Source organism: Cibotium barometz, chromosome 29 (genome assembly GCF_041138505.1).
Source record: "Cibotium barometz isolate CiBa-2024 chromosome 29, ASM4113850v1, whole genome shotgun sequence".
Lineage (NCBI taxonomy): Eukaryota > Viridiplantae > Streptophyta > Polypodiopsida > Cyatheales > Cibotiaceae > Cibotium > Cibotium barometz.
The window spans coordinates 291,562-306,401 of NC_141074.1; the positions used below are offsets into that span (position 1 = coordinate 291,562).

Genomic DNA, 14,840 nt, shown 5'->3' on the forward strand with positions numbered 1-14,840 from the left:
ACTTGTAGTGTCTCTCCCCCACCCCCATTGTCGTATTGAATTCACTCCTCTTCCAACCCTATAGAGCTCAATTATCTCTAAACATCATACCTTTCCACCTTCTCCTCCTCACATTATCTAGCTTGGTCTACCTCTGTGTGCATTCTCCATGCTAACCATTGATAGCCCACTAGTGTTGAGGTCTCACACTTGAGCAATGAATGTTATTAGGGCATCTAAGATAATGGTCATATTGGACTGAGTCAAATTTGAAGGAGGTACATAACATGGTGGCTATCATTGAAGAGGATTAGCCTAAATTTTCCTTTTTCTACCCTTGGGGCACATACTGGTACATAAAAATACCCTGAGTGCCCCTTCCACCTTCCAACATATTGTCATTCATATCTTCTTAGGATGATTAGCCTAAACTTTCCTTTGGATAGGGAAAGGGCAAGGAATGATTTTTGCAAAGTTTTTTTTGACACCACAAATTTTGTTCCATTTATTTCACTTATGACCTCTCTCTCTCTCTCTCTCTCTCTCTCTCTCTCTCTCTCTCTCTCTCTCTCTCTCTCTCTCTTTCCCCCCTCCTCTTAGCACCTGTGTTTTTGCCTAAAAAGTGTTTTAAAAAACTTAAGCCTACATTTAATAACCTTTAGCCTTAATTAACTGTAACTAACTCTCCTCTAGAAGCCATTTTGGGCTTTAAAAGTATATTAAAAATCCCACTTATTAACACTTATTAGTAGCTACTAACCCCTTAGTAACACTTATAAACATTTTTTATCTTTTTATTAACACTCTAAAACTTTGTTAGCCTTGAATTCACCATTTATTAAACTTTAATAATGCCACCCTTTATTTAAACGGGTTAGTGATGGGTTTAGAGGATTCACAGTAACGGGTTAAAAATTGGGTAAGGAGGATAAAATGGGGGCACAGAGAGAGAGAGAGAGAGAGAGAGAGAGAGAGAGAGAGAGAGAGAGAGAGAGAGAGAGAGAGAGAGGTGGAATAACTAGAATTTGTGGAACATGAAAAAGAAGGTTGCCTTAAAAAACTTGCTCAAATAGCTCGCTCCTCACACACTCTCCTTTTTTATCGTTGGGTCACATATTGGTACATAAAAATACCCTTCAACCTTAAAGGTGCCCCTTCCACCTTCCAACATATTGTCAGTCATATCTTTTAGAATGCCTCAGTTCATTCATGTGGGCCTTCCAAGATGATTTCACCCATATAAATGGAGCTAAGAACCATTGTAAATATCTTTTACTATATGAGCACCTCTATATTTTCTCCTCTATTTTGATAAATTTCATAGTTTATGACTCAAATTGAACCTGTTCAAATGTGGGTTCTTTGTCACTAGTGATACCCTCCTTAGTTACATCATCTCCTAGGTTGGATTATCCTGAGATCATAAGGTCCTTCCAATTCTCAAGATGTTTTCCCTAACCACTCCAAAGGATTTACGCTTGTTCTTGGACACGTTGGGTATGATCTAAAGTTAGTTGTCATCACACCTACATGGTTGCTCCCTAAATTATCTCTAAACAGTGTACGTTCCCCCTTTCTCCTCCTCTACTACTCGGTGTGCCTCCGTGTGGATTCTCCATGCTAACCATTGATAACCCACTTAGTATTGGGGTTTGATTCTTGAGTAGTGGATTTTGTTAGGGCATCTAAGCTAATGGTTATCTTGGAGTGAGTCAAACTTGAAGGAGCTACACAAGATGGTGCTTATCATTGAAGAGAATTAGCCTAAAATTTCCTTCGGGTAGGGGAAGGGTAAGGAGTGAGTTTTGGAGCGAGTGTTTTTTGGCAACCAACAAGTTTTGTTCCACTTATGACCCCCCCTCCTCTCTCTCTCTCTCTCTCTCTCTCTCTCTCTCTCTCTCTCTCTCTCTCTCTCTCTCTCTCTCTCTCTCTCTCTCTCTCCCCCCCCCCCTCTCTCTCTCTCTCTCTCCCCCCCCCCATCAAACATATCATTGAAGTCTCTTGGAATTGTTCCTACAATGTTGAAAGATTCTCTCTCTCTCTCTCTCTCTCTCTCTCTCTCTCTTCTCTCCTCCAAGCACCAAAAATTTCCCTAAAAATGGTTTCAAAAATTAACCCCACATTTATTAATCTTTAGCCTTAATTAACCCTAACTAACCCTCCTCTAGAAGCCATTTTGGGCTTAAAAAGTAGATTAATTTTTTTTAATGAACCACTTATTAACACATATTAGCATTTATTAGCTCATTATTAACACTTAAAAACCTTTATTATGCTTTGAAAGAATCTCTCTCTCTCTCTCTCTCTCTCTCTCTCTCTCTCTCTCTCTCTCTCTCTCTCTCTCTCTCTCTCTCTCTCTCTCTCTCTCTCCCCCCCCCCCCACAAAGCACCAAATGTTTCCCTAAAAATGGTTTCGAAAAGTTAACCGTACATTCATTAATCTTTAGTCTTAATTAACCCTAAATCCTCCTCTAGAAGCCATTTTGGGCTAAAAAAGTAGATTCAAATTTTTTTAATGAACCACTTATTAACACATATTAGCATTTGCTAACCCCTTATTAACACTTAAAAACCTTTGTTATGCTTTTATTGACACTCAAAAACTTTGCTATCCCTTAATTCACTAGTTATTCGCATTTATTAACCCCATCCTTCATTTAGTCAATAGGTTAGTGATGGGTTTTGAGGATTATTAAATGGTTAGTAATGGGTTTAGGAGATTAATAAATGGGTTACTAATTGGGTTAGTAAGGTGGATAAAATGGGGTCTAAAAGGATATATATATATATATATATATATATATATATATAATGTTAATATAAAATGACATATCTAATGTGATTCTATGAAGGATAGCTCACTCTCTCTCTCTCTCTCTCTCTCTCTCTCTCTCTATATATATATATATATATATATATATATATATATATATATATAGAGAGAGAGAGAGAGAGAGAGAGAGAGAGAGAGAGTGAGCTATCCTGCATAGAATCACATTAGATATGTCATTTTATGAAACTAACAAGAAAAATGAGCTCATTTGATGGATTCCGATCGATTTGATACCAAACATGACCATATTTGGATATTTCTAGCCAAAGTTGTGAAAAGAAAGAAATTGGACAAAAGTTGGCACCGCGATTTAATGGACTCATAGTCCAATATGCTTATCCTTTTCATTCATGTGCTTTCACTTCATGGAAGACTACACTACACTCTTCATTATTTGTCTGTTGTATGTTGATTGCACCGTGTGGAGAGGTTGCATGCAAGCCATGTTACAACATCATGGCCCTTTTATAGCTTTCCTTGGGGGCATGTTAATTGTTGTTTATACATAGCTCACTTGATAACAATGCCACATCCATAATGTTCCTTCTAATGGCTAGACCCCAAGTAGTGCATGTCATGTTTAGACTGGTCAGGAATTTAAATCTTGACACAAAATAGCATCCACCAATTGATTCAAATTGATAGGAAGCATTGTTAACCATGCCCAATGTTGTTTTAGATTTTCTTCTAAAATGGTCATCATTTTTTTGAAGCCATTCCTAATGCAATAAAAAATCGTGCTGCACAAATAAGATGTTGGGTTCCCTATCATCCAAAATATAGAAATGGTATGTGTGTTGCATTGACTTGGACTCTTGTGAGTTAGCAAGCATATTGGCATGAATCATGATACACAAATGATTGTATGTTATATGAACTAGAATTGTTATTTTCTTGTAGTGCCACTTAGCATAGTGAACACTTTGGAGCAAATCTTGCTCTTAAAACAAGTAATTATTTGCAAAATCTATGATTGAGACAACAATGTCATGGGGAAAATTCGCAAGGCATGTACTGACTATTTATCTTGTCAGCTAGCATAGTGAAATTGTGAAGCACACATTTTATGATTGATTGAACTAAGACCACTTGGCTCAGTTTTCTTATACAACAATATTGATCTCTTTTTCTTTGACCCTTCAACATTTCCCATTTCAAATCTTCTCCATCACAGCTATGATTTCTTCCCTCGTTTCATTTGGATAGACATCAAATTGATTCTTTTTCACACCACAACATGGTCATGTGCCATGAGAATGCATTCGATGTGGTGTCACTTAGAGTCTCCCTTTGGCCAAAGCACTAGCTCCCACATAGGCCTTAGGCTACCAAACTTGGTCCCCCTTGCGACACATGACAAGGATCTAGGTGGCCTACAAATGGAGCATTCATTTGGGAGCCACGGGTATCTATCTCCATGGAGTGATGCTCAAACATGTCCTGATATTAAGTCATTCAAACCTTGCTCAGCCAAGTCACAGTCTATGTGTGTTTTGCAACCACACAAATGTTTGTCATTCCTTGAAATACCAGGGCTTACAAAGCTCGAAGCTCCTTTGCCCAATCTAAATGTCGGGGTTCTTAGCTTTAAACTTAAGATACAACTCTGTCTACTCACCCAACATGTGTGTGACCCAAACTAGCATGTTGGAAATTTCACGGTTAGGACAATCACAATTTCAGCTACCTTCAATCATTAGAAATCAAATCAAATTCCACAAGTCTAGAATCACATCAATATCAACCAACTCAATGATATATATTGTTGTTCCAACCATCAGGTTGGAACAACAATCAGGTTGGTTTTGGACGATCACATTAAGAACATCAATTGGACAATAACAAAACAAGGTACATGAGACAAAACTCAGCTTAGAATTGTATCAACCAACAATTATATATATCATTTTTGAACCAATGGGATGGTTATGGACACTACATTAAAAGAACATCAAACTACTAGTCAAAATAAATCAATTTCACATTAGGAACATCAAAGTACTAGAAAACATGTCAATTTCACCACCAAGCTAATCTACTCCATCCACTTAGAGAACATGAATTATACATTAACAATAGAAGTACATGCAAAGTATATTGTTCTTTCTTGATAGTATGGCATAACTATTGCTTGGCCTAAACTAGCTCGGTGGTATATTGTTGTTTTTGCAACCATCATCATGCCTCATATATCACTGAGTTGGCTAAATTTAGAATCAGATCATTGGCTCAATTATATTCTTGTATGTATATGTTCCAACCACACTGGCTTAGGACAATCACATAAATATTGTTTAACTTGAACCAAATCAATGGTATGTTGCATGATGCAACAATTCCAACCACTGGGTTGGTTTATGATGATTAAATTAAGAACCAGATTGGTGGTATGTTGCTTATTTTTAATGTTCAACCATGCTGATTTAGGGCAAGACAGAACTGGTGTTTGATCTAGACCAACTTGATAGGAGGCCCAATGGAAATAATTATCATTATTCATGGGTGTATTTCTATGATATTAGAGAGTCCTAGTGGAAAGAAATAGCATTACTAAGTGGATTACAAAAAAGAAAATGGATCTCTAATATCCAATGCTAATGTTTAGAGAGTCTTTTAAAGGGGATGACAATATGTTGCAATTATAGTGAGTGTTTTCTAATGGGAGTGGACAAATTTTGACAAGTTGGGAAGTCATAGTACAATATGAATGAGCACATGTTGTGTGAAATAATTCTGTAAATAAAGAACGGTACAGAGAAGAGATGCTGGGGAGAGCCATGTACAGCTTGGCAGAGTTTTTGTGAAGTTTTTGAGGCTTTCTGGCAAAAAACTAAAAAAAAGATTAGAGAGGGAAGGTAGAGAGAGGTAGAGGTAACTATAAAAATATTTTTTACTGGGAACCTCTCAAATTTACCGGACACATGGCAGTGAAGGCCACTAAGTGAGGATCCAAAATATGTATTCAGTTCCACTCAGTGATGGATAACACGCTGCATGTCAATAGGAGAGCATGCATACTGTTTCAGGCTAGAGGGAGTGGGTTAAGTCAGGTGAAAGAGGCCATTTTCAGCACGCCCTAAAGAAGAGAGCAAGAGGGAGCAAAGAACCCGTGCCATAGCAGTTGCAGAGGAGCCAGCCGTGCAGTTTTCGAGCCAGGGGAGCTGGACTTACACCAGTGGACTTGCACCAGGTAGGCAGTAGACAGCTAGTGCTTGGCAGGTAGAGCACTTCCATCGCGGGAAGTTGCTGTAATTTGCTGCCTGTGGGTGTCAGGAGAGGTGAGAAGTGATTTCTGTTGAAAACAGGTGTCAGAATTGAGCAGAGAGTAGGAGGGAGACAGGGAACATGGAAAACGTGTTGAAACCAGTGCGCCAGGAAGGAGAAAACAACAGGGTGACCAGATTTCCATCAGTAAGGGAGCTAGAAATTGCAGCCTGGAGCAGGGAGAAACAGGACGACCTGTTTTAGAGAACATCTGGTCAGTAAAAAGTGCAGGAACAGGTGGAAAGAGAGTGGTCGATTTCAGTTCAGTTGATTTTTTGCTGCCTGCAATGTGCATTTGCTGGAATTTGATGTCTGGAGGAGGAAAATACAAAAAACAGCAGTTTTAGCCTGAATTTTATTAGGGAAAGTGTGTGGTTGCTGTGTTTCGGGAAGATAGGAGCAGTAGAAGTGTGTTTGCTTCAAGCAAAGTGCTGAAATCTGTAAATTCAAACCTGTTATGGTGTGTGGTTGTTGAGAGCATCAGTAATAGATGATCTACAAGGTTTTTTTTGCAGAGAGGGAGCTTGGAAGAGACCAGATAGGCTGGCTTTCTGGAATCTGCAAGCAAGTTGCTAGTGGGAGACAGTGGATACCAGAATTTTGAATTTGCTACCCAAAACTTTTGTATTATTGTGTGGAAGGACATGTATTTAGTCATAGAAGTGGATAGCGAGATAGAAATAATAGAGTTTGATTGGGTTTTCTAGTATGAAATAGTTTTTGACATCCGGGATTTTGATACTTGGCATGTCATTTTATATGTAAATGATGAAGAGTGGAGGGATATAGAAATGCCCAACGACAGTGACCTTCCGGATGATGTTTATTGGTTTTGTTTGTGTACAGATGAAGAGTTTGATGATGTGATATAAATATACAGGACAGTGATATAAATAAAAGTGTTTTCATGTATATACTTATGAAACTTGGTCCATCCATTCAAAGCTTGAATTTGGGAGAAAATGCACATATGGAAATAATTTATTCAGAAGTGCATGGACGCATTTGGTCAGTAATAGCTTACGTGAGTAACGAAGAGTGGATGAACTTATAGTTACCACCAGCAAACTTAGATTTAGCTGATGTGTTTTGTTTTGAGTTGGTGAATGATAGCGACTTCCAAGGTTAGAAGGAAGTTTGGTGCCTCCCTTTAGTGTATCAGAAAACAGAAAGAACGTGCTGTAGGAGCTTGAAGGCGTAGTTAGCTCTACTGCTTTTTTGCAGACAACATGTGTGTGCATGTGCATGTGTGTGTGTGTGTGTGCAAGCATTCACACATAAATAGTCCTAGATCAGGTTCATGGTTGAAGTAAAGGGCCATAGAAATAGTATTGAGTCAATAGGAAACCCTCTTAAGTTAATAAACATGACATTTGTATTATTCTATGGTACTCAAGAGTTCCTTGTGAGCTAGTTCCCATTTAACCTTTTGTGGATAGTATGAAAATTTCCATACTTTACATAGTTTTCTACATAAAGTCAAAAGGTAAACCGTCAATGAAACCACTAAGAAGTTTCAAATTTCCATTCACCCAAATGGAAACTTAATGCTCTAAATAAAAGCTATGAGTTTTTTTTGGAAGGCAATTTGCATTAAATTAAATAAAATTTAAAAAATAGCTAATCAAAATGAAGACACTTTTCAAAAGACGCTTCATTGGTAATTGGCACTTTAGGTCATGCATATATGTCATGCAAAATCCACCTGTGCAACTTAGTATGAGCAATTGATGATATAAATGAATTCCTTCGTACTCAGCTTGCAATGAAAGAAACAACAAACTTCACATATTTACATTCAAAGGGCCCATTATAACTATTTTCATATATAAATTTGACATGTTACCCTTATAATATATCTATATACTATTTTAATATACTCAAGAGAGACATAGATACTATCTTGGCATCCTTCAATATTTTGGCAATATGAACTAGATACCACAAAAAAGTTACACAGCAAGATTCGTATCTTGATAACCTCTTCCACATTGAAAATATACTTGCCATATCTTCTAGGTAGAAGATGTTATGTTAGGAATCTTGAATTTTGTTTTTGTGGAAATTTATGTTCCAACTTATATTGTACTATAATCTTTCTAAAACAAGAGGAAAAGAGTGTTAGGATAGTCTTAAGAAACAAAGAAATTGACTAAGGAAAATAGTTTCTATGTGTTTGCCTTTAAAATAAAAGGCTTGATGCACAATGTCATTTAATGTGATTTTAAAAGAAAGCATAATTTTTGTGATTATAAATGCTATGAAAAGAAGACCCTCTAGTTGTAGTGTGGGAGAAAGTGTGGTTTTCATCTTTGGTGTGGAAGAGAGAACTGGGATTCTTTGTGTAGAGTCCTATAATTGGAAAGCGACACAACATGACTTTTGATCCAACAATTTTGAGAATATTTTTTCAGGGGGAATAAGGACAACAACCAATGATTACATGGGTTTGCTCAAAGTCTATGGAAAGTGCGTGGCATTTTTCCTAAATGAAGGACCACACTTGGAAAATAAGTTCAAAAGTTCAAGCTGAATTTCTTAAGGTTGCTTACTTCTAGTTAAATTTAGGTTTATAGTTGTTTATTAATACTAATGATGTTTAAGATTAAGTCTTTGGCTTTATATGAGGGATTATGTATTTTAGCTCACCAATTCAGAGCGAGAGAGGTTAGTTTAAATGAGGATCTCCACTCATGTCCCCACACATATTTAATGGTCCATCGCCCTTTTCACCTCTCTCCTCTCCTCTCTTTTCACTCACATTCACTTGCTTTTTTCTTGATCTCTTTCCCTCCAATTCACACCTTTAATATGAATTGAATAAAGAGGACAATAATTTATCAATATTGTAAAGGTATCTTAATATTTGCTTACTTTTATCAAAGAAACATGTTATATTGGGAGAAAGAATAGCATGTATAAAATAAAAGAGGCGGTTGTGTTAGCAACTTGGGATCATTTGGTGTCCCAAAAAATTTACTTGCTAGTTAAGAGGCTAAATTTTTTGGCCAAATACAATGACTCCTTCGTAGTGACTTTACAATATTTAAACTAGAGAAGAGCTCTAAGTTGGCGCTTTTGCTCTCTATTTCACACTTTTAGCCTTTTTTAAACCTTTGCTGGCTTTATTTGACACACTCACCCTTTTTGTTCTCTACACTTTGAGTCCTTCCATTTTAGCCCCTTTTACTCCAACTTTAACTCTCTCACTCCTCATTTGAAATATTATGGCCCATTATCATAGTCATCTTCTGCTCTTTCTTTCATCTAGGTTATCTAAAGAGGCCGCTTTATTATCAATTGTATCCACAAAACATTACATTAAAGGCAAGGATGGTTGTGAAGCCTCGCCTTGTTTCGTTATACTTGCTAAGCACTAATTTGTAATCTTTGGCACACCTACAAATGTGTGCATCTGAATATGGCTTGTCATTAATAATTATGTATAGATACATGAAGGTGACTTGTTTGTGTGTGCATCGATGTGCATGGCAAAGTATGTTAAATTGTGTCCTTATCTTATCTAGACTCGTCTCATGAGCAATTGGTCTCACTAGAGTTGAAGGTGAGCGGCAAAGCTCAATAAGCACATTAGGGATATTGATGTATGGTCACACGGATCTAAGGCGAGGCTCCTCCGGTAAGGCTTCTCTAGCGCATGAGGCTTAGGAATGACTCACAAGGGCAGACACAAATAGGGCATCGTCCGAGTTGCATGTTCGATAGGAGGGTAGTTTGTTTGGCATTTTCCCTTAACCTACTTGCCTAAGCAACCATGAACCGATCAAAAATTTTGGCCAATGTGGAGTTGTCAGGAATCATATCCTAGTAAAGCATCCAATGACCGTTTTGTATAGCCAAGAGGAAAACCTGCAGATATGTTAAGCCTAGAACAACAAATAAAAGTATTCTTCTTCAGTGATGTGTGACATCAAGCATTGATCCAAAGGGGGATGTGGTTGCCGTCTTGGTATGAATCTACACTTACATAGTCTCAAAGGAGAGATGGCGGATATTTGGCATTCCAACATGTTAAAGTTTAATGATAAGATAAAGATGGTGCCATAGTGGAGGCTTAGTTGAAGCCAACTAGGCTCACGCGGTACACCATCACCATGTCTTCCCCACCCACATATGGGGGGTAATGTTGGGTATTGTCGGTGGAGAGTAACCGTGTATGGTCCGTGTTTGCCGTTTAAAGTAACTTCCGTCGTCGGAAGGCTGAAAGTCCGTGAACGGGAGTGACCCATTTTGTCGGTTCACCTACTTTCCGTCGCCCACGATTGTGTATAAAAAGGCCTTGCGGTCACGGTTCTGATCACCAAAATCTTCTGCCCATTCTCTTTATCGATTATCTTCCGTCTCATATCTAATCTTTGATAACTTTCTTCTTTCCGTTTTCCGATAACTCATGGCGGACTCTGTGGAGCAACGCGACCGTGGCTTCTTTCACCACAAGAAGCCCGAATCCGACGTGGTTGTCGAGACTACTGAGGTTTATGGCACCGCCACAACTGTCGACGGCAAGCCTTACGATGCTAAAGCCGAAATTAAGAAGCACTCCACCTTAGAGCATGTTGCCGAGGCTGGAGCTCTTCTCGGAGGTGCCGTCGCCTTGGTAAAATTTCCGTCGTCACACGTCGTAGATCTGTCTGTTGTTTTGTTTTGATGCCCCGCTGTAGGATTTGTCTTTGACAAAGTGCTGTCGATTTTGCGCGCCTGGTTGTTCCTTACGTTTGAGATCTGCTAGTACGTTGTTACGTCTTGTGCCGGATTTGGTGCTTGTGAGAAGTACTCCCATCTGCCGTCCATTGACGAACTTATCCGGGCGGAAAGTTTTCGTGCGAGAGATTTAACGAATGTCGTTGTTGTTTGGACAGTTCGAGAGCCATCAGGCGAAGAAAGATCCCGAGCACGCCCATAACCACCGCATCGGAGAGGCTGTAGCAGGGGCACTAGCGGTCGGATCTGGAGCTTTCGCTCTGCACGAGCGTCACGACAAGAAGGATGCGGAGAAAGAGGGCAAGCTTCATCACTAGAAGCGTTTGACGGGCCCGGAAAAGTGGCCGATCCCTTGCAACTCTGACCTTTGTATACATTATCGGAGAATCTTTTCTGTTGTTTGTGTCTCTGTATAACTCTTTTTGGAATCGTCTCTGTGGAATTGCTACGGCCATCTCCACAGTCGTAGAAACCTTTGCCTCTGTGTTCAACGTCCTTTCTAATTTTGGCAACAATAAATATTTCTGATTAACATCTCTAAGAGCAGATTCTACGATGTTTGATAACGTCTCCGACTCTCACTTCATTGTGCTTGGCAAAAGTCTTTTGATATCTGAGAAGTGAAGTGTCTGGAGTCTAGATCTTCCTCGTTCAAGAAAATAGTAATCGCTATGCGTTTCCTTTTTCCGACTGTATAATGAGGATTTGTTTCCTAAAGGATAGTCATCTGAAAGGTTGCAATTACCAGCTATAGTCATCAGAACGGCAAATGGGGCCAAAAAATAAGAATGGAGCAGATATTCTGGATTAGTTGCAAAGATTAATCGCAGCCATTTGAGAAATGAGATGTACGCTATATGATTACCTCACGTTCTAGTTCTATTCATGAAGAGCAGAGAGAGGTCAGGAAGAGTTTGGGTGCTTTTTCAGATGTTCCTTTAGAGAAAATGCCGAAAAACGCAACCCAAGTGCTCAACAACTCCAAAACCCAAGATGTGACGGGACTTCTGGTGTTAGGATGGATGTATGCGTTGGGAAAAGTTCCCAACCTCTTACAATGAAGCTCTCTTTTAGAACTCCCACACCAAGCTAACACTTCATCCTCTCTTCCATGCCGAAACGACAAAAAGCTAATTGGAGGCTTCTCTCGTACATGCTCGCACCACGATGCTTAGAAAATCAAGGAATGCAAGAAGATGGTGCCTAGTAAGGAGTGACGCAAGGAAAGACTTTCAAGGCCAAAATCTTGGTGGATGAAAGTTGATGCATCAAGAAGAGGAGCTTAATATCTTAATTCTTATTCTTAAGCTCAAATCCAGCCACTTGCTCTTCACGAAGGCCGAAACCCTTATCTAAACACAAAGTGAGCGTCCAAGAGATATATAAATGGTGGTGCCTAATTTCTCAATACTACTTCTCCTCTCATCAGTAACATGAACATTAGCTATACAATTAAACCTTTCAAATGCAAAATATCTGGTTTTCTGCCAATTTATTGTTTGATTGGTTTTATGCCATTGACAATTGTAATGGAAGTAATGTTCATAATGTACATAGTAGTTGCTACTGCTTCAACCCAAAAGTAATCAGGCATCTTTCAGCATAGCTCTCGCAACTTCTGCAATGTGCTTGTTCTTTCTTTTTGCAATCCCTTTTTGAGTGACTCTCTTCCAAAGCTCTGTTGCATGCTTTTGCATTTTATAAAAATGCACGTTTGACTTACTTGCCCATTTGGCATGCTTCACATACTTTTTGCACTCCATCCACCTTGAATTTAAGTAGACTTCCAACAATTTTGTGCATTTGCATAGTTTTTAGCCTTTGTAAATTCATGTGCCCAACGCACTTGTGCCATATTTCAAAATCTGCAATGACATATCTTCCATGCGCAAACATAGCAGTTTCAATCTTTGGGATATCAGCATCCAAGGTGAACATTTTTCTATTTCTATGGCCTTTAGCAACCAAGCGGTACTGATTTTTCAAATACTCAACAATGCATCCATTAGAGTTGAATTTGACTTGCAAACCCTACTAAATCACTTAGCGAATTGAAACCAAGTTCTTGTTGATATTAAAAACATGAAGTGCATTTGATAAGTACTTTGTTTTGCTAACTTGCATAGTAACTAGCACCTTAGCAACTTGTGCAATTGGAGGCTCAATATTATCACCTATTCGTGGAGTGTCAACTCCCTTTACTAATAATTTCTTTCAAAATATTGAGTTAAGATTAATTTAAAATTATGCCATGAGAAAAAACTAGTAGAATTAGCATGGTTTTGTTCTACACTGAAAGAGCTTCAAATATGTCTTTACGTCTTAAAATTTGGATAACACATGAAAAAGTTACAAGATTTTTAATGGAGCGTTCTTGGTGTTACTCCCCCTCATTATCCAAAAGAAACCCCCCCTTGGGTCTCACATATTATGAAAAGTATGTACGAATCTTAACATCTTGCATGTTTTTCAAGGTCTATTGCCTATCATCTATGGGGGGGATGATATGTGATTTTTAGCATATTTATAATTTTTAGAAAAACTCTATGAATAATTTTAATGTACCTTGTTCTCCCATGCCCTAAATTTTGGACGAGGGTAATAACATAATACATATTGAGTTGGCACCCTAGGCACATGTTTCAACATAACTTGGCTTTTTCAAATTTCTGACATCATTAAACCCTTCACCATGATTGGTCATGTGGTTAGAAGCACCTATAGCCAAATCAAACATTTCTGCAATCTACAATATTTTTTGTCAGAGTTAACCATGTGCTGCATCACAAAAAGTGCTCATTTTTATCATCACCATGCCCACTGCTTTGCTACAACTTCCCATTCTTGATGTCATTCTGCCTTTTATAACAATCTTCTCTTTTTGTCCAGGCTTCCCACAATAGTAGCACTATGTGTTGCTATCTATTGCTAGTTTCTTTGCTATGAACCGCATCCTATTTGGCTCTCCTTGCCTCTAGAGTTACACGTCCTCCTCCATAGGACTGGTTTTCTTGTTACTATTGATTCTGATTTCCTAAATGACTGCTAAAATGGCCTCTTCTTCTACCTCTGCCTCTACCCGAATTTGAGTAGAATGCAGATTATTGTGAACTTCATGTGGTTGAACTACCATTCCTTTACTCTTCATGTAACAAGAGAGGAACAAGTTCTTGAAAGTCACAAAAAGTCTCACGGACTCCAATGGATGTGTGGAATTGTGCATACTCCTTTCCAAGATCATTCAAGGTCATGGACACTAAGTCCTCACATCATGAATATGTGCTTCACATCAATATGCTTCGTCTTTGCATGGAAAACAGGATTTCGTGCCAGCTGGATGGCACTCTGACTGTCACAGTGCAAGAACGGAACATCACCAGGGAATTCCAAATCTGCCACAAGCCGAGCAAGCCATAAGGCCTCCTTGCAAGCCATAAGGCCTCCTTGCAAGCCTCAGCAGCTGCAACATACTCTGCCTCAGTAGTAGACAAGGCAATGCATCCCTGTACACAAGATATCCATGAAATTGCACCACTTGTAAAAGTGAAAACATAACCGGTAGTAGACTTCCGGTTATCTGGATGACCTGCATAGTCTGAGTCTGTGTACCCATGAACAATGGCATCATGCTTACCAAAGCAAATGCACATCTCCTTCGTACCCTTCAGGTATCTCATGACACCTTTCACTGCATCCCAATGTTTCTTTCCAGGGTTTGCCATATCTGCTAAAATGACTCCCACTGCAAAGGCAATGTCGGGCCGTGTAGCAACCATGGCATACATGAGACTACCGCAAGCTGAAGCATAAGGTATCTTAGCCATCTCTGCCCTCTCAGAATCTCTCTGCGGGCTATTCTTAGCACTGAGTTTCACGTGTGGAGGCAACGAAGTAGAAATAGTCTTCCCCCCCTCCATATGAAACCTATGCAAGACCTTGCCAATGTTTTCCTCTTGAGACAAATAAAGCAAATGCTGATTTCTGTCCCGAGTGATACACATACCTAAAATGTGGCTGGCATGTCCCAAATCCTTCATGTCGA

The 14,840-nt window shown here is 38.9% G+C and overlaps 1 protein-coding gene and 1 pseudogene across 1 annotated transcript; one reads left to right on the forward strand and one right to left on the reverse strand.

Annotated features, from left to right (window-relative positions):
• The first annotated feature begins 10,388 nt into the window (after positions 1-10,388).
• On the forward strand, positions 10,389-11,334 carry LOC147621707 (abscisic stress-ripening protein 2-like). Its single transcript, XM_086822748.1, has 2 exons — positions 10,389-10,694; positions 10,957-11,334. Exons 1-2 carry the CDS (start codon positions 10,488-10,490, stop codon positions 11,113-11,115), a joined length of 366 nt encoding a protein of 121 aa, XP_086678874.1. The 5' UTR covers positions 10,389-10,487; the 3' UTR covers positions 11,116-11,334.
• Positions 11,335-14,082: 2,748 nt separating this feature from the next.
• On the reverse strand, positions 14,083-14,622 carry LOC147621708 (secreted RxLR effector protein 161 pseudogene; annotated as a pseudogene).
• Positions 14,623-14,840: the final 218 nt, after the last annotated feature.